The sequence below is a fragment of the Nansenia antarctica genome (assembly GCF_963989245.1).
Source record: "Nansenia antarctica genome assembly, chromosome: 17".
NCBI classification, from domain to species: domain Eukaryota; kingdom Metazoa; phylum Chordata; class Actinopteri; order Argentiniformes; family Microstomatidae; genus Nansenia; species Nansenia antarctica.
Window position 1 is genome coordinate 19,407,374 of NC_137687.1, and position 20,861 is coordinate 19,428,234.

At 44.8% G+C, this 20,861-nt stretch overlaps 2 protein-coding genes across 2 annotated transcripts; one reads left to right on the forward strand and one right to left on the reverse strand.

Annotated features, from left to right (window-relative positions):
- Positions 1 to 2,438: 2,438 nt before the first annotated feature.
- On the forward strand, positions 2,439 to 5,466 carry LOC308172473 (thiamine transporter 1-like; the record flags this gene model as incomplete). Its single annotated transcript, XM_080547374.1, has 7 exons — positions 2,439 to 2,585; positions 2,888 to 3,151; positions 3,366 to 3,561; positions 3,727 to 3,993; positions 4,422 to 4,614; positions 4,701 to 4,842; positions 5,314 to 5,466. 7 exons carry the CDS (start codon positions 2,439 to 2,441, stop codon positions 5,464 to 5,466), a joined length of 1,362 nt encoding a protein of 453 aa, XP_080403500.1.
- A 1,192-nt stretch (positions 5,467 to 6,658) lies between these two features.
- On the reverse strand, positions 6,659 to 20,248 carry LOC308172474 (arf-GAP domain and FG repeat-containing protein 1-like; the record flags this gene model as incomplete). The annotated part of the gene is made up of 10 exons (XM_080547375.1): positions 6,659 to 6,715; positions 7,575 to 7,665; positions 7,881 to 8,037; positions 14,567 to 14,662; positions 15,658 to 15,737; positions 16,206 to 16,386; positions 17,409 to 17,507; positions 18,335 to 18,417; positions 19,722 to 19,744; positions 20,189 to 20,248. The coding sequence occupies 10 exons, from the start codon at positions 20,246 to 20,248 to the stop codon at positions 6,659 to 6,661; spliced, it is 927 nt and encodes a 308-aa protein (XP_080403501.1).
- Between the last annotated feature and the right edge of the window lie 613 nt (positions 20,249 to 20,861).

The following is a 20,861-nucleotide window of genomic DNA, read 5'->3' on the forward strand; positions in this document are numbered from 1 at the left end:
GATGGTGAACTGACTAACTCTTCTTGTTTACAAACAAATCAGATAAGTGTATGTAATTGTGTGTCCCCATAAACCAAGTAAGCATATAAACCCATATACAAACAAAATACAAAGGACAGCAATTTAGAAGGAATAGCAAAAATGTGTTCCTTTTATTTTCATATATATTGTGTGCTATAGTATGTGTTTGGGTTTGTGGTATGTGTATGTGTGTGTGTGTTTGTGTGTACAAAACAAAAATAACAAATCAGGTTGAAACAAACACAAACCTTACTTAAACACTCAATGAAAAATAATATAGAAAGTTCAAGTCCAGAGTTCTAGGTTTAACGTTTTAGGTTTACCAAGCGCTTGGATTTGTTGGTGCACTATATGAAAGACAAATAAGTCCCAATTGGTATCACTGATACGGTAAATCCCAATTAGCCTACTCACGGTTCCAGGTGGAGGTGAAGCAAATGCGGTAGCGACGAAGGAAGATGGGTTGGGTTGGCGCGTTGCACACGCGGACTCAGTCCTTCTGGTGGCAATGTGGATAACAATCCTCGGAGTTCAGTCTTAGGGTACAAGTCGCTGCTTGCTACCCTACTCGGTAGCTGTAAACGTCCACGGTTTGATTGTTGACAACAGTTTACCCATAATAGCCTAAAGTGTTTGGTGTGTTATGTGTTATATGATCTGTGTGATCACAAGATAGTTTGATAGCGTTTATTATTTTCCTGGTTGAATGTCCAGTGTTATATTGTGGTGCTATTTTATCTGCATTCTATGGTTATTTAAAAATAAACATTATATGTATACTTTTTCTACCACTGCCTCTGTGGGAGTTCATTTAAATGTGACAGGACATGTGTGGGAAACCCAGCTAGTATACCACCCCGCCACATACTCATGAACAATAATACTTTACTTGTGTCTCATATGAATGAAGCCTTATGTAAATGATTCAATGTGTATCAAATTGTTATTGAGCGAGTGACATGACCTTTGGGACATGTCATCATGACCTGGGGAAAAGATGATCTCATCACTAAATTGTACCACGTCGTTGAAATCAGACTGGATCAATAAATGGTGGAGGTGTGGTCCTCACATGGAAATGTACTCATCACCATGACAACAACCAGTCAGTCATCTGAGGCCCTATGACAACCAATACCTCATATGAAACTGTATATAATTCTGATGTATCAATGTATCAATTTAGAACCAAATCTGGGTTGCTTTTGTTATGATAAATAAAAACCTGTATCCATCTGACTCCCTAGTCTCCTGAGAATTAATTTCTACCACACTGTGTTTAGATTGGCTTATTAAACATTTAACGTTTAAATAATTCCATGGATCTTGCTGGCTTTGGTCCAAGTTAGAATAGTTATTGCTTTAATTAAGGTGATATACTTTGGGGGTCATTTAAGAGATAGCTTTACTTTCTTAATGTGATTGGTGTGAGTATGGAGAGGTGTCAATGGATTTGTACGGTTAAAGTTTCCCGTAATCAAATTGTGCTCAATTACGTCTGCGATTAGGGAGAGGTTATTGTGGGAGCCAATTAATGGAGGAGGCGTAATGTTCAACAGAGCTCTCCCAATATTAACTCTAAAATAAAACGTCATGAAGGTACGCTTTAGGACATGTACTTGTACTGTTAATTCATGATAAATATGTTTAAATATTTTGCTAACATATCAGCCCAATAGAGCTCTCAGGTCTTTTGCTAGCATATCAGCCCAGTAGAGCTCTCAGGTCTTCTGACGCTGGTTTTCTCTGTGTACCACATGTACAAAAGAAGAGGTTTGGTGAGGCTGCATTCTCATTTTATGCACCCAGATTGTGTCTTCACTGCCAGTTTACATTAGGGATGCAACCTCAGCACATACTGTATGTTCAAGTCAAGACTAAAAACCCATCTTTTTAATATTGCCTTTAAATGACTAAATAATTAAATTATGATTATATAATGATTGGAGCACTTTGAGCTGCAACGTTTGCAGGAAACGTGCTATACAAATAAAAAGTTGTTATTATTATTATTATTATTATTATTATTATTAGGCCTATTATTATAAAGATAACGTTTTTTTCCACACGCAGGCTTTCTTAGGCATTGTTCTGTCCAACTACTGTTGAAATCCATTTGATATTTATGACTGATTTATGACTGATAGCATAGCATGCCGCATGTTAAAGATTAAATGGGTACGCCTCCCTCTGCCTCACGTTGTATTCACCGCATATCTCAGTCTGAGCAGGAATGTGGGCCATCAGTGGTGCACTTTGAGCAGGTCGCTGACTGACTGACTGACTGAGCTAACCGATTACATAAACACAACTTAAGACGACTCCCATACAATGACTAGGTAGAGGCAGGACTAATGATAGTGCATGGAGGACCAAACCTGGTCAGGTAAACCAGTAGCCTTGTGTGACACGTGGAGATGGAAACTGTGAAGCGATGGAAGGCAGGATGGGGCTATCCCACAGGTGTGCTCTGCACCTACGGGTTCTTCAGTACTGTGAAACCTCTGGAACCCTTCCTGTTCACATACCTGACGGGGCCAGACAAGAACCTGACAGTGGAACAGGTAATAATAATAACAACAATTCATTGTATTTATATAACACTTTTCCGGGGCTCAAAGACACTGAACAGGTACAGTAACAACTTCAGCGCAGTCTCTCTTTTAAGAGCAGTTTCAGACCGTGTTTAAATATGCCACTTTATGCAATCCTTATCCATTTGATCTCTCAATCAAGTGTGTGAGGTTAAAGGTTAAAGGTTAAAGGTTAAAGACAGACACGGTTTTACAAGCTTATGATGTATTAAAAATATGAGAAACCCACTCTGGGTTCCAGTCTTTTGACTTAAGTGACCTTTGAACTCCAGGTGACCAATGAAATCTTCCCTGTGTGGACTTACTCTTACCTGGCCGTGCTGGTCCCTGTGTTTCTGCTCACCGATTGGCTCCGCTACAAGCCGGTAGTGGTGTTCCAGTGTACCAACCTCACAGTGACGACAGCCATGTTGCTGTGGGTCCAGGGTGTGGCAGCCATGCAGGCCATGCAGTTCTTCTACGGCGTGGTGACAGCCAGCGAGGTGGCCTACTTCTCCTACGTCTACAGCGTGGTGGACGTGGAACACTACCGCAAGGTAATTACCGAAAAATGACGGTTGAGAGAGGACGCTGGCGTTGCTTGTTCGCGGCTTCTCCACCCGAAATCTAGGTGTAATTGCAGTATACAGAGTAGATTGTCCTACAAAGACACTTAGATTTAGTTTTCAGTTTGTAAAGCGTCTTTGAGTGTCTAGAAAAGCGCTATAAGTCTAATGTATTATTATTATTATTATTATTATTATTATTAAGGCCACGTCTTACTGCCGCAGCGTGCAGCTGCTGGGCTACACCGTGGGCTCCGTGTCGGGACAGCTGCTGGTCAGCTTCAGCCTCATGTCCTACCACAACATCCTGGTCCTGACCCTGGTGTTGACCTCCATCGCTCTGGTGACTTCCTGCTTCCTGCCTATGCCGCAGAGGAGCATGTTCTTCCACCGCGGTCCGGGTGACGATAGAGAGGGGAAGCGTACGACTGGAACTATCGAGAGAAACACTAAAATGGACCCGCATGAGCAGCTAGCGTTGCCAGGAGGAGGGGACGTGATTGAGGGTCCTGGGGGGCCAGTAAGGGCAGGAGGAGGGGACGTTATTGAGGGTCCTGGGGGGCCAGGAAGGGCAGGAGGAGGGGACGTGATTGGCGGTCCTGGGGGGCCAGTAAGGGCAGGAGGCTGCTGTCGGGCTCTCCTCCAGCTGTGGCGAGACTTCCTCCAGTGCTATTCCACCAAGCAGCTGGTGTACTGGTCGGTGTGGTGGGCGCTGGCCACCTGCGGGTACAACCAGACAGTCAACTACGTCCAGGTGCTGTGGGAACACGTGGAGCCCTCCCACAACTTCACAGTCTACAACGGAGGGGTGGAGGCTGTGTCCAATCTGTTTGGTGAGTATAGCTCCCGTAGACATCTTTAGACTTCAAACAAACCCAGTAAACAAAGAGTCCAAAAGACGTCCTCAGGGAAGCCGGAATGTGGGCTCAGATGACGTCTTTCTTTTCTGGACGTCCTAGAAAGACGTAATCTGGACGTCCTAGAAAGATGTCACCTGGACGTCCTAAAAAGACGTCAACTGGACGTAGTAGAAAGACGTCATCTGGACCCACATTCCGGCTTCCCTGGAGGGCGTCTTTTGGGACTCTTTGTTTACTGGGGAAAACCACACAATAACAAAAAACTATCAAACCATAAAGCAAGTTTGTGAAAATATACTGAGGAAAATACATTACAGAACGTTGTTATTTATCCAAAATAACACGAGATAAAGAATCATAAAGAGTTGATCAGTTCAGATAAACGTAAGTGTTCCCTAAAGGTGCGGTGACGGCCTACGGCATAGGCTTCACGCAGGTGGACTGGGCCCAGTGGGGGGAGGTGGCTCTGGGGTCCTTCTCTGGGCTGGGGGCCGCCGCACTCTTCCTCATGACCTTCACCAGCAGCATCTGGGTGTGCTACGCCGGTTACATCGTCTTCAAGTGCTTCTACATGCTGCTTATTACCATAGCCATGTGAGTTTTTCTCCAAGACATACCAGGAAAACAAATGCCAACTTCTTAAAAAGGTCACCGTTCGCCAGCTTCTGTCTTTACCATAGGTTCCAAATCGCTGCTGACCTGTCGATGGAGAGATACGCACTGATCTTTGGATCGAACAACTTCGGTGCTTTGGTCCTTCAGACGATCCTCACGTTAGTGGTGGTGGACAGCAGAGGTCTGGGCCTGGACATCATACCACAGGTGAGTCTGTTGTTCAGGGACAAACGCAGAAGTCCCTTCTTTGCTTTTAAGCTAAACATTTCCAAGAGCGAAAACAAAACACGGCGCAGCAGCTTTCAGTCACACTGCCGCATGCTCCTGGTAGAAACCCCCTGAAGAAATCGAACAGGCCCAAACCCTTAAAATAGTTAAATCTAACCTAAAAACCTTCATGTTTTGCAAGAGTTATGATTAAACACAAACACTTCTATCAATGTCTTTTTTCCATTAACTATTGTCTTATTAAATGTTTTATCTATTTACTTCTTATATTTGCTTTTATTCATTGTCATTTTTATTTTCTTACTATGCTCCTGTTGCTGTATTTTTAAATAATGTATGTAAAGCACTTTGAATTGCCCCTGTTGTACGAAATGTGCCATACAAATAAACTTGCCTTGCCTTAAAAAGTACAGAAATGTATTCAGACCCCAGTCTCCATTTCTCTTGCAGTTCACCATATACGGAAGCTACTTCACGGCTATCAGTGTCATTTTCTTTCTGAAGGGTGTGTTCACTATTCTGAGAGCCCGGCAAAGCCACAAAGACTCTTTCCCTATAGAAGAGCGCCCCCCAGAGGACACTTGCCTTGAACACAGACTCTGACCAGAGGAAACCCGAGCACTGGCAGCCTGAATACATTTCAGAACGACAGGTCAGTTTGTCCCAGTGTTCGCCTTGTCAATAGTATAGCAGCTAGCTTCAAATTATTTAGACAGCGACATTTTTCAAATTGATAGAAATCTTTCATTTATACAACATGTTTCAATATATAGAGATGTACAGCAATACAAATAAAAAAAATTTTCGTTCGATATTTCGTTAAAATTAATTTTAATATATATATACACATTAACTTACATTTCAGTAACACCCAACAAAAGTGGTCTTCAGTCTATAGTCATGGTCCTGATTCACAGAGATTCTGAGAAAGTTCTTAGAAGTACTTCTATATTGCGCTAAAAAGTATTACCCAAGGAGGATTTGAAAAAATAAATTTGACCAACATTGGATTGTTTTTCTCAGAACGTTGCCAGGTAGGACTTATTCTTACTACAGTAGGAAGCGTTGTGAATACAGCCCCTGGTTGACACCTGGACCCCACACCAGGTGACTACAGCCCCTGGTTCCCACCTGGACCCCACACCAGGTGAAAGCACAGATGAGAGAGCACTGCCTCTTGATGACTTGTTGAATGGGCAGCAGAAGAGAGATTCCCCCCCCCCCGCCCCTTTAGTCTCTTAAAAACAGAATACGTTGTCCTCTCGTCCTCTTTTTCTTTTCTGTAAAAATACTCTTTCCGATGCCGTACTGCACAAACTGCTTTTGGTTCTTTTACAGATACAGTAAACTCACAGTAGACCCCCAAGTTACCAGGTTACAGCTCTGCCTTAACAAACGCCGTGTGATAAAGATACAAATACTGATATGCACAAAGAGCTTCTATGTACATAACTGCAGCATGATGGATGGGATATTTGCAATAAATTAAGTATGGGTCCAGTTTAAATATACATGTGGTGTCTGTTGAGGCCAGGACAGTTCATGGGTTAAATTGAGGACTTCATCAGGAGATCACCTCTTCCTCTTCCTCGGCACACCGCTACCGTGTGTTGTTTTGTTGCCGTAGACATTGTCACTGTTGCTTCATTGTTGTTGTTGTAGTTGTTGTTGTTCTTCTTCAATAAAAATACAACTTTTAGAAACTTTTTGCGTTTTAAAGCTATTTGTGAAACAAAACAACGAGACGTGAGTGTGCTGGTCGACACCCTCCTGTTGGTGCGGTCTGGTAGCGGCGCTATAAGAAGGGGTTGGTGGAGGATCCTCCTGCTGGAAACTGTGCGCCAGGAGCTCCCTGAGAGACAGACAGAGAGGAAGAGAGAGAGAGAGACAGAGAGAGAGAGAGAGAGAGACAGACAGAGAGAGAGCGAGAGACAGATAGAGAGGAAGAGAGAGAGAGAGAGACAGATAGAGAGGAAGAGAGAGAGACAGATAGAGAGGAAGAGAGAGAGAGACAGATAGAGAGGAAGAGAGAGAGAGACAGATAGAGAGGAAGACAGAGACAGAGAGAGAGAGAGAGAGAGAGAGACAGATAGAGAGGAAGAGAGAGAGAGACAGATAGAGAGGAAGAGAGAGACAGATAGAGAGGAAGAGAGAGAGAGAGACAGATAGAGTGGAAGAGAGAGAGACAGATAGAGAGGAAGAGAGACAGAGAGAGAGACAGATAGAGAGGAAGAGAGAGACAGACAGATAGAGAGGAAGAGAGAGAGACAGACCGATAGAGAGGAAGAGAGAGAGAGACAAACCGTGAGCAAGGGAATAAAGACAAGTCTTGACATTACAGTCCCCTCCATACGTATTGACAAGAGGAAGCCATTTTGTCTTCTTGTAGCTCTGTACTCCACTCAACTGTTTGGATTTGATCTATAAGTCAATGTTTTGAGTTTTTTTTTTTTTTCAGATTGGGAATTTTAAAACCCCCCAAACATCCTCCCCCTGTATTCTCTGGTCATGCTCTGCCAGGCCTGTACTATCTTCAGTTATTGTCAGTTTTGGAAAAGAGAACTAACATCAGGAAATTAAATGCATGTTCAATTGGCTTTACATCTGAAATCTGACTGACTTGGCCAGTGAAGAACTTTCAGCTTTTTGGCCCTGAAAAGAAGAAGACTGCACTTTGAAGTTTCAAACACCAAACAAACGGTTCCACTCACTAAGAAAGGGTTGCTGGAGACCCCGGGTCCGACCATGGCCTGGCCTAAGGGGGTGACCATGGGCTTGGGCTGGCCGAAGGCTGAGAACCCCCTGCCTGGAGGAGAGGAGACACACATGAATTAAGATTGACACACACACCCACACACCCACCCACCGTTGTGCTGCTGGGGGTAGGCAGGCGGCGGGGGGTAGGGGCCCAACACACACAACCAACACACACACACACACACACCCACCATTGTGCGTCTGGGGGTAGGCGGGCGGGGGGGGGTAGGGGCCCAACACACACACACACACACACACACCCACCATTGTGCGTCTGGGGGTAGGCGGGCGGGGGGGGGTAGGGCCCCTGGCCAGGGAAGGGCTGCTGGAAGGTTCCAGAGAAGCTGGTCGGGAGGTTGTAGGCGGCCGCGTTCCCAAACCCAGACGGCATGCTCAGAGACCCGGTCCCAAACGAGGCTGACACAGGAGGAGAGGACTGTTACACACACACCTCCCCTCACACACACCTCACACACACACCTCTCCTGATATAAAGATGATCATAATGATTACACGGCCGTATGAGTCATTTACAACACTAGCTCCTGACCTCACTGGTTCATTTACAACACTAGCTCCTGACCTCACTGAGTCATTTACAACACTAGCTCCTGACCTCACTGAGTCATTTACAACACTAGCTCCTGACCTCACTGAGTCATTTACAACACTAGCTCCTGACCTCACTGGAGGTGGTGACATATTACGTCTTCATCTAGGATGTTCTGCTAACCGGTATGAGCAGCAATGAGTAGTGTTTCTACTGACCAGCAGGGGGCAGGATGGGGCAAAGCCACCCTCACCAAAGCGAGGGAAAAAGAAAGATGGCGACTGAGGCATAATCACCCCGGCCGACCCTCACAGAAGCAGCGCAAGGGTCAAAGTTCAGAGCACACTGCACATGCACTGGGAGGGAAAGAGATGTAGAGGCCCCAGGTGAACTCTAGGAAGCACTTCCACATCAAGCAAGGGAGGGAGAGGAGGAGGGGTGTGGCTAGAGGAGGAGGAGGAGGAGGAGGAGGAGGGAGAAGGAAGAGGGGGACCTACCAAAGTGAGCTGCAGGGTATCATCAGTCCCTCGCTCTCAAACACACACCCCCCCCCCCACCCCCCACCCCACCAATCAGACAGAGCCATCGTCAGGCCCTCAGCTCTCAAACACACCCACGCACCCAGGCTTTTAAAAAAACAGCTTAAGACTGTCTTGTATAGACAGGCTTTTGGATAGCCCCAAAAGCCTGTCTTTCTGTGTCCTGTTGATGTTGTTGTACACCTGTTGTCTGTTACTTGTTTTTGTTTTCACTTGTTTGCCTATTTTAACCTGCTGTGGCTTTCGCTCTTTTATTATGTTTTATCGTGTTTCTTCTTTATTATGTTCTCTATATGTAAAGCACTGTCTGACCCCTGGGAAAGGTGCTATACAAATACATTTTACTTACTTACTTAGGTACTTACTTACTTACTTACTTGCACCCCCCCACCCCCCCACACCCAAGCCGGCCGCTCTGACAGTTCATCTTAATCTCACTCAGCCACATGTTCAGCGATTTACTCTGTTGGACTGAAAAAATGCTGGACTATGTTCTCTATGTTCACAAACCAGTAAATAATTATGTTAGGTACATACAAGACACTGAACTCCAAATTGCTCCCAGTGAGCGGGCCGGCGCCTTGCATGGTAGCTTGCCGCCATTGGTGTGTGAATGTGTGTGCTATATAAGTATATATATATATATATATCTATATACAGTGTTTCCTCCAGGAATGTTTACATTCGTGGCGGAGAGCCCTATCCGCGCGCGCATGGAACGCGCACACGCGCTCAAAATCCAAAAAAGGATGGCAAAAAAAAAACATTTATATACAGAATATAAACTTGTGATATCATCAGCTCTGAAGGTTTACGTTACTCACGGCAGTGTTTTTCAACCAGAGATCATCAGATGTGCCGTGGGAAATTATCAAATTCCACTTACCGTATTGACCCGAATATAAGACGGGGTTTTTTCCCCAGAAAAAAGTCTGAAAAAGTTGCATCGTCTTATATTCGCGCCCTAGACTTTTACACGTCAATATTAATTCCCAACAATGTATGGCGCCAAAAGACTGTTCCCCACGCGAGCCACCGTGTTTCTCCCTCTCACACACACCCCAGTGACGGTGCCTGGAGAGCAGGGGAGGCTGGTTCATTAGGGGCAATTGGACATTGCCCCACCAAAGGGAGAAGAGAGAGATTTTTTTTCTATGACTTCTAGACAGTGTTGCTTCTGAATATCATAGTCCAATCAGCTAGTGTTCTGTGGAGTATATCATAGTCCAATCAGCTAGTGTTCTGTGGAGTATGTTCCAATCAGCTTCAAGTCCCGCCCCTTTCAGGGCAACTTTCAGTCTACTCGAAGTTGCACTAGGCTGTTCTCGTAGACTTGCATGTAAAATCTATTTTGGTAACTTCAGGCCATTCGGTCGTTTGTCTATGGGGTTTTGGGACATGCACAAAGAATCGTACGTGCTTACGTCATGTCCGGCGTAGCTTTAGACGAGCTAGCCAATTAACCTTCATTTCAGATCACGTTCGTTCACCATGGCAATGGCGGCTAGCCAAACACCGTTCAGCCGTCGTAGCAACCAGGAGAAATTAACAGTAAAGGAATTAGGACCACCCAGACCAAATTTTATTATAAAGCAAGTTTAGACAAAGGCAGGGAAAATTGGAAAATCGTATAACCGAGGATTTACGAGGGGTTGACATTGACGCAGTCTTCATAAAACATGCCGTCCACAAGCAGCATGCAGGCCATAAGGTAAGATCAAAAAATATAGTTTGTACCTTCTCCGTAATATAGAACTTTGTAATAATCAAATGTATGCATGCTATGATGAATGGGAAAGGCGCCGGTAAAACTAGTAGGCTTATATAACAATGAGTTGAATTAAAATTAGGGCTTGCCCGAGTAATTGGAGTAGGATATTCCACTATTCATTTGGTAGGTTGCTATGCGAAGCTTCTTTTTTGCAACAAAACTTTGCATTTAATGTATTATGTTACATTATATTAATATGTAGTTACTTAATGTAATGTAGTATATTACATGTATCAAACAATACATTTTGTCAGCGAATTACAACTAAGCATTTTTTTTTGATATATGTATTAGGCTAATATATAGAACATGTCTAAAAATGTCTGAGGTTTAATTTGTGAATAGATAGACCTACATATTTATATTCAAGAATAAGCATATCTACCTAAATAGCTCCAAGATATCTAAGTGGTCGGGAGTGACTCATGTGCACAGCCTGTTAAAGCTAAAGTCAACTGTTATACTTAAAACAGATCCCTCTCTCCTGGAGACCTTAAATCATCGTTAGACTACATTTCAGAAATTACTGTAGATACAATTACAACTACAAGACAGCAGATTGTTCAGCTACATTTTCTTATTTGAAATCTTAACACTGTTGGTCTGTCTGCCTTCAGGGACCAAAGCTCATCTCAAGAGCAGCAGCAAGAAGCCACAGGAACCAGAACATCAAGGAGGGTCTTGGGAGAAGAAGAGAAGCAGAGGCTGTCTAAAGAGGTAGGTCCAAGTTTTGAAACACAGTGTTGGAAAATCACCACCAATCAGAGTTACATTCAGGGATGGGATGGTAGCAGTCTTTATTCAGTGTTGTACTTCCAAAGTGCTTATTTCCACATTTTCTTTCACACCCCATACTTTTGACAGATCTGCGACACAATCCTGGCCCACTCCAAAGAAAGGTTTTCTTTCACCAACCACCTTGTGAGTGCCACGCTGCTCCAAGGAGAGATGTTCCAACAGCACTGCCATGCATTCCCTGTTGAGGCTCTGAACACCACTGTCAAGGCATACCCCATGCTGAACCAGGTGAAGCTCAAGACTGAGCTGTCCCTTGTCTATGAGAGTGCTGAGTTCAAGGGCTGCTCTGGTGCACTGGCACTGTACCAGGTTCTACACAGTTACAACCTCCAGGAGACTTTCTCTGAGACTGTAGCTCTGTTGAACATCCTAATTACTACTCCCATGACAATAGCTGAAGCTGAGAGGTGTTTCTCGACCCTTAAGAGAATCAAGAACTTCCTGCGAAACACAATGGGCCAGGAGCGCCTGAATGCACTGGCCATGCTTTCAATGGAGAGGGAACTAGTCAGGAAGATGCCTGATTTTAATGAGAGGGTCATTGATTGTTTTGCTGCTTTGAAAGAGAGACGAGCTAAATTTCAATACAAGTGAGCAGTATGTATGCCGTCCATATTTTGTATTTTGTAGTATGTAAATAGTTTTATCCATCCATTGCACATTATCAGCCCCTGTGCCACTGCCCTTTATCCTGGATTTGCTGCACCTAAAATAAAATATGTGATAACTGAATACCAATGGCTGTGAGAGTCAATTTATTTAAGCCCGCTGATTTAGGTGAATTTACCCTTGAACGTGTCACCTTAACCATCAACGCAACAATTGCCCCCCCTGAGAGATTTGTCAGGAGCCGCCACTGCTGGAGAGATGGAGACACACTCACACACACACACCCGCGGAGAGACACCGCAGAGACACACTCGGACCAGCTCGAAAAAAGTGGCTCAAGTGGTTGGTCAAACAACAGAGGAGGAGTTACGATGCCAATTTTAAGACCATGGTGGTCAATGAAGCAGAGGCATCAAACAACTGTCCAGCAGCCAAGAAATATGATATTACAGAGTGTAATGTTAGAAGTTGACGAGCCCAAAAAGATCGGCTTAAGAATGGTAACAGTCAGAGAAAAGCGTATCGCCGCCCGCAAAGCGGCCTCTTCCAAGTGATTGACAGGAGGGTACGTGACTGAAAAACCTAACGATTGTATGCCCATAGTCCCATACCTCAAGATTATAAAAAATAACCTACATTGTTTCATTCATTCATTAAGACGATTGCCAGACGCATTGTCGAAAATGTTGTTTTGGAGAAGATACGTGGCAGTGGGCAGTTTGCTTTGCAACTTGAGTCTTGGCTCAACTCTTGGCCAATGCACGCTTTGTGGATGGAGACACAATCACAGAAAATGTCTTTTTTGCAAGACATTGCATAAAAACAACAACAGGGGAGGACTTCAGTGGGACAGCTGCATAAGTGTCTGCACTGATGGAGCAAGCAGCTATGTTGCCGAGACTTCCCAGCGGAGATATCTGATGTGTTGAATGCTGTTGTTCGTATGGTAAACTTTGTAAAAACAAGACCTCTGAAAAGCCGCTTATATGCAGCATTATGTGAAGAGACGGGAGCCCAGCATAAGACGTTATTGCTCCATACGGCGGTCCGATGATTGTCCTGCGGAAAAGTGCCGGCCCGCGTGTTTGAGTTACGGGAGGAGCTGAACACCGTTTTAACTGATGAGAAGTGTGATGACGCAAAGCTGCTTGCAAGTGACAAATTGTGGCAAGGCTCGCATACATGGCCAACATACAGGGCCAGGCTTCGCACTGAGTGAGTATAACGACAAGTAATATATGTTATATAATGTTACGTATATGATAGGCTACTATGTATCATTTTGTAACATTTGGGATGGCGGTGTGCCGTGGGATTTTTTCAAGGTAAGAAATGTGCCATGGCACAAAAAAGGTTGAAAAACACTGACTCACGGATCCAATGTCCTTCCAAACGAGCAGTCTTGGCTCCATCTCAAACACAACAGGAAAAGTATGTCCAACTTGGCGAAAGTTTCCCAGTGTTTCCAACTTGCGCGAGTTCTTCAATTTGCGACAGTTTTTCAGCAGGGATGGTTGAGTCTGCACGGTTCTCATGCCGGTTCACATTTAGACCAATCAGGAGTAGCCCTTGTGTCACGTCGTCAACTGAATGTTTAATGTCATTAATCTGATTTTGGATCAGCGGTTAGAGAGAGATGGGCGTGGATTTAGGTGCACTTATAGTCAACATCCATTATAGCGCTGATCTAGGATCAGATATATTTTAATCAGCAAAAATGTTCAGAGGTGGATTTTTGTTTTGTTTTGTGTGGACTGAATCAATTCGTGTCGGAGGAAATTCATTCGTGGCGGCCCGCCACCAATAAATGCATATAGAGGAAACTGCATATAAGTCAGTCCATTTACATATACAAAGCCAGGGTTCAGAAGACCTCCTCAGGGATTCACATGACGAGCTCAGCTGAGTGGTGAGGTGCAGGTATCTGCTAAATAAGGACCTGGTTGTATCTCTGACACCCCTCAGAACACAAACACTGCCCGTCCTCTCTTTCTTTTTTTTAGCTTCTAAGAAAAGTGTTCACATACTCATGGTGCCTCTGTAAAGACGGGGGTATTTTGCATAGTGTTACAACATATTCAGTCAAAATGGCCACTGACCATTGATAGAACAGCTAACTAGAACAGCCGTGCCTTTTTTTTTTTTAAGTAATTTTTTCTGAGTGGGGCAGTACCACTCATATTTTTCCTTTTTAATGACAGATATAGTAGAGATTATGACAGGAAGGATGGGTGAGAGAGAGAGAAGGGATGACATGCAGGACATGTCCGCGGCAGGAATCGAACCGGGAGCCCTGCGGTACATGGTCAGCGCTTAATCCACTACGCCACCTAAGCGCCCCAGCCATGCCTTTTCTACCTACTATAAGAGCTGCCACAGGGGTCAACCATGACCATTACACACAACGACCACTAGTTGGTGCCGTCTTGTAAATTGGCCTGCCTCCTACACAGAAAAAACTAGCAAAATAGCTATATCCTAGCTTATCCTGATCCTGTGATTTGGAAAATGTCAGGATACTGGGTGGTAGAATGCACATATCTAGGAAAAGTCATGAAAGGAGGGTCCTGAAATTTGATTGAGTGCAAAGATATAAAACATTTTTTTTACTCACAGGGTCAAATGAGCGCTCATGGCTGTTCTAGTGTTAAATAAACCCACCCTGCTCCCCCTCCCTACCTGCTGCAGCCACGGCCGCGGCTCTGCCGTTGTTCTGGAAGGGGTTAGTGGGGGCGGGCGCTGGGGCCGCTGCTACAAAGGGGTTTGTTGACGGAGCTGCAGAGAAGAAGAAGAAGAAGAAGAAGAAGACATCAAATATTTGCCCTTCAGTAAAGACGAGAATAACGAAAATAACTTGTTCCATCGTCTAATTCTTGGTTGAAGGACTCAGGGTGTGTTCTCACTAGAACATTTGCTTCACTTGGAAACAGAGTTTAGGGGAAAATTCGCTTCCCTTTTTGCGTCGTTTGGAGCTGTGAGAACGCGCATTCGAAGTCGCTCCCGGAGCAAACAACCGACGGATGCTCCGCTTGAAAAGGGTGGTTTCGCTCCGGTTAGAAACGACGCATCGAGGCTGTCCATAGGAAAACAACAGCGCATGCGTGTTGATCTGGATAAGAGCGGGACGAACGGGCAATTTTCGATTTTTCTGACCAATCAACTACCACGTCTGTTGCTTCGATTGCGTATGTTACTTCGTTTACATAAAGGGCTGTGAGAACGCAAATCAGAGAAATAATTTATGCAACAATGTTGCAAACTCATCCACTTGCTCCGGGTCCTGATTCAGACTTTCATGTGAGAACATGACCTTAATGTCCTTTTTATGTCTAGAGAAGATGAAGTATAATATAAGGGGCTGCTAAAAAAAAACGTGGGATCCTATTCTCTCTTTTGATAATTCATTCCTTCTTTAGGGTGATTAGATAGTCTTATTACTTATTTTACAAAGCACACAGTACGCTACTATTTGTATATATTCATTTGACACTGGTTGGTAATAACACAATGATAAACGATTGTCTTTCTTGATGTGTGAATGTTCATTCAGCCCTATGCGCAACACAGTCATTTCTTTGTTTTGTTTTGAGTCCTCTCTTTTACTGTTTTTTCTTAGGTTCGTCCTTTTTTATACTGTACTGTCCTTTTTGTTTTTGTTTTGTATTGTTCTAAACATTTCAAATCGGGTGAACAGTTTGTTTATTTGGTATTGGTAACCCAATAAAGATACTTGTGACTTCCTTTTTAGCTTCATCTCAGAGTTCACTCACCTCCGAAACCCTGGGGCATGCTGGGTATGCACTGCTGTGGCTGGGCTGACGACACGCCCGTCACTGCCCCGAACATACCCCTGTCACACAACACAACACAACACAGGGGTTAGTGAATGACCACAGCCCCAAACACCCCCCTGTCACACAACACAACACAAGACAGGGGTTAGTGTATTACCCCAGCCCCAAACACCCCCCTGTCACACAACACAACACAACACAACACAGGGGTTAGTGAATGACCACAGCCCCAAACTACCCCCTGTCACACAACACAACACAGGGATCAGTAGATGACCACCGATACTAAAGAAACATTGAACAAAGGAGGTGAGAGACTGGGTATTTTAAAAAGATGAGTGAGCTTCAGGAAAAAGACACGACAATCAACAAGTAAATAGTGGAGTACTTAGCTAATTACTTTAGTTAGTATGTGGAAAAATAACTCATTTCAAGTTATGGGAGGAGTGATAGGAAAAGGTAGAAAGAAGTCGAAAGGAACAAAAAGTAAAAAAAAGAGGAGAGGCGTGGTTTGGGTCTCTCACACTTGTGACGTGCTGCAGGTGTTGTATACGCTGGTGGGGGGGCCGGAGGAGCCGAAGACGTTGTCCAGCTCTGCTAGCGCGGCGTAGCGGTCCCCTCCTAGCAGAGCTGGCTGGCTCTTGGGAAGGACTCCTCCTCCTGATGATGCAGCTGCTGAGCTGAACCCTGCTGGAGCGCCCCCTCCTGGACACACACAACACACATCCTTCAGTTTTGCGGCAGCAATCGATTGGACCACCTTACAGAACACACTCAAACTGATATCACTTACCATTTTCAGAAATACATTTCAGCAGGTCATAGTTGACTGTTGTTTCTGCTGATTGCCCCCCCCCCCCCACACACACACACACACACACACCGCTCTCTTTTCACACATAGGTTAGTTGACTTTGTTTCTATTTGTTTTTATTTATTTGTTCTCAACTGATTTTATCTGGTCAAACAAAAAAAACAATAAAAAAGTCTGGCTCACAACCACTACACTGTGATGGATTGTTTGATTCAGCAAACTCTCCCACAAATATTAAATATTATTAAGTTTAACATCTTTGTCCTATGTCATGACAGGGGAACATTTGCAGTATCAAACGGGCTAACCACTGAAAATGTGATCAAATGTTCTTCTACTTTAACTTGTTTTATATGTTATTGTAGATGGTGCTTATATTCAGAGAGACACCAGTCACGTCTAAGTCTGCCCTTTCAAACTGCTCTCACTGTCCCGCCACACTAAGGTGTCCAATAATAGCACATAGTCCAGTGACCTCAATTAGGCTTTCTAACAGGCACGTTAGCCTCATAATACTGTACTCGTAATAACTGCTCAAGTGGGCATTTTAGAGCAATCTTAAATATAGATATATATCTTAAATATAGGGTAGCAACTGTGCAGGAGACCGCAATGGCATCATGGATATGAAATGGTTGCACAGTCAGTATTTTTTTTCTTTTATAAACCCCCCCCCCCCCCCCCATAACTGACTTAGAACCACTCTGTAAACAAGACACCAACCACCATAGAACCCTTCTTGGGGATATGCTGTAAGAAACAGACCTCAACCTCTGATTCTAAACATGAATAACTGCTGGTGGTGCAGAGAGGAGGTGCTACTTCATCTTAGCCACTCATGCGCACCAGCCCAACCTCCAGCATGTTTATCCCACCTTTAGTTCTGCTACACAGAGGCTGGCAGGGAGGTTACCTTGCTCCGTTTGGGCAGAGCTAAAGATGGCATCCAGGTCAGTCAGAGCTGCGTGTCTATGGGCAGGGACGCTAACAGGGACGCTAGCAGGGACGCTAGCTGTCTGCAGCCTCTATGGCTGGTCCTAAACGGACTGACTTATATCGCGCCTTATTCCAAAGCGCTTTACAACGGCCTCTCATTCACCCATTCACACACACATTCACACACAAATGGCAGCAAGCTACCATGCAAGGCGCCGGCCCGCTCACTGGGAGCAATTTGGGGTTGTGTCTTGCCCGAGGACACTTCGACATGTGGCCAGCCGGGGCTCGAACCGCCGATCTGCCAACCTTGCCATCATTAGACGCCGGCTCTACCTCCTAAGACACAGCCTCTACCTCCTGAGACACAGCCTGTACCTCCTGAGACACAGCCTCTACCTCCTGAGACACAGCCTCTACCTCCTGAGACACAGCCTCTACCTCCTGCGCCACAGCCTCTACCTCCTGAGACACAGCCTCCACCTCCTGAGACACAGCCTCTACCTCCTGAGACACAGCCTCCACCTCCTGAGACACAGCCTCTACCTCCTGAGCCACAGCCTCTACCTCCTGAGACACAGCCTCTACCTCCTGAGACACAGCCTCTACCTCCTGCGCCACAGCCTCTACCTCCTGAGACACAGCCTCTACCTCCTGAGACACAGCCTCTACCTCCTGAGACACAGCCTCTACCTCCTGAGACACAGCCTCTACCTCCTGAGACACAGCCTCTACCTCCTGAGACACAGCCTCTACCTCCTGAGACACAGCCTCTACCTCCTGAGACACAGCCTCTACCTCCTGAGACACAGCCTCTACCTCCTGAGACACAGCCTCCACCTCCTGAGACACAGCCTCTACCTCCTGAGACACAGCCTCTACCTCCTGAGACACAGCCTCTACCTCCTGAGCCCCTATCTGATCCTGTAGAGTTACTCTGGGAGGACCCGAAGGATCCACAGTCAGTGCTACAGGATTTGGGGAAACTAAATTGACATTAGCTAGTTCCCCCGAAGTGTTACCTGCATGTGAGAGAGAGAGCTGACAGAGAGAACCGTGAGAGGGCTGCAGTGTGTGTGTCCATGTGCTGCAGCACCACAATACCTATGGAGAATGTGTGTCAAGGAAACGCAGGTAGCTGCAGTGGCTCAGAATCTGGGGCGTGGCTGAAACTACTACACAACACTAGGACACCTGCATCATCTTCAGAGGACAGTACAGTACCATCGTTCATCAGGAACAGCTTCACCTCCTGCACAGAATCCCTATGAGCTATGGATCAATGTGAGCGCATATGAATGAAGTGACTTGGCTATATGCAATATGAACTGTCTGTCTGTCTCAGGGTAGGATGAGGAGCCTTGTCTATCTGTCTGTCTGTCTGTCTGCGCAGATGTAACTGAATATTCCTGAAAAAGGGTCATATGCCGATTAAGGTGTTTACATGTCACAATATTCCGATTCAAGCAGGCCTATGCCAGGGGTCTTAATCTGAATATCCCCTATGCCAGGGGTCTTAAAATGAATATTAATCTTAATCCAATTTGGTACGTGTTTACATGACTCTTGCCCAATCGGAATATTGAGCAATATGCCGCTTAATACAGGAATATGGTGTGCATGTAAACACAGTCGATGACACAGTAGGCAACAGAAACACGGGGAGAGAGAGAAACAATAGATCCTCTCTCTCTCTCTCTCGCCGTTTCTCCTGCCCTGAAGGCAGCCTGGCAGAGCTTCTCATCCCTTTTCATTGAGTAACTAACCCTACTCATCCATATGGAGAGATTCATCTGATCTCAGACTCAAATGATTTCCAATACTTATGTTTCCACGATTATGATTCCACCCATGTATAGCGTGATAATAATGTGCTTGTAGGTGACAACAATATTTAATAATAATATCAGTAATTCAGGCCCCCGGTTCTTAAGTGATAAAGTGTGTGTGTTTTGTGTGTGGTTTTGTGTGTTTGTGTGTGTGTGTGTGTGTGTGTGTGTGTGTGTGTGTGTGTGTGTGTGTGTGTGTGTGTGTGTGTGTGTGTGTGTGGGGGGGGGGGGGGGGGGTTAACAGGAGTACTCTATAACAAATAAAACATCATCCACTTCTTATTTCACAGCACCCATTGAACCCAACGGACTAACCTGTTACTCCTGCACTGACACTTTATATAATTCATGTAACGAAGAATTGCAGTGTCTGGGAAATGAGGACCATTGCTTCAGGAGAACACGTGAGTCACTCCGTCTATTTGAGTGTTTGATCTGATTTCTGACATTTGGGGTCTTACCCGCCAAAGAAGGGGGCTGCTGGCTGGACGAAAAAAGAAAAGCAGGAAGAAATGCCCTGTTCACAATCATTCAAAAGTAATTAGGGGGGCTTGATTCAGCAAGTCCAACTATTGTTCTTCGACATACTTATTACGGGAAACATTTCCAACCAACCAACCAACCAACCAACCAGACCATGTCTCTTTTTATCCACTACTAGCATAACATCTATCTAATATCTAAATATCTATCGCCACATACCAACATAAGGCTTTGCAAGCCTTCTTCTGGAACTTCTACTTCTACTTTAATTTGACTCCCTAAATTGACGTAATTGAAATTCAACCCGCACAAACCCTGTTTTGCTGTTTAAACATTTTGCAGTCATTCATCAAACCAATACATGTTTGTCTTACTATCTTTCCAAAGACGGACATGGACCTATGGGGTGTGCATCAAGCTATTACTGCAACGACCCAGACCTCACCTGCTGCAGATCTGACCACTGCAACAAAGCAGGTGAGATGAACCTGTAGAACACATCCATGCACGAAGCACTCAGCTTCCTCCCTCTGGAAATACAAAATGAAAAAATATACATTTCCATCCCCTTATGTCATTTTATCAATGAACGTGGTATTACAGCTATTTCAACATTTAGTTTTGCGCATATCGAGTAAAATACTGTGGGCGAGGGGAGGGGGCACGCACACATGCAATGACATTTTTACCAAGTCACTGACAATGAAGACACTGACGCTGTGGGGATGCAAAAAAAAAAAAACATCCCCCCTGATTTTCTTTGACAACTTGAGTACTGGTTACGATTTTTTTTTTAATAGTTTTTTTGCTGTTTTTTTTAAACAGCTGATTTACTGCAGTGCCGAGCGTGTCTGGATGAAGCATGCGAGGAAACGGCCTTACTGGGCTGTTTTGGCGAGGGCGTGTGTGTCACTGCAACACAGGTCCAAGTCACTAACCAACGTGAGTCTGTAGTTTCCTTATAGGTGAATCAATCTATGAAAAAAAAGCACTTAACCCAAAACAATTTGATACAAAAGGTTTTTCGATGGATTCCGATAGTATTGGGCGTGCTAAATAACATACTAAAAGTCGACCAAAATCGACCCCCCCCGAAAGCCGCCATTTCAAGATGGCGT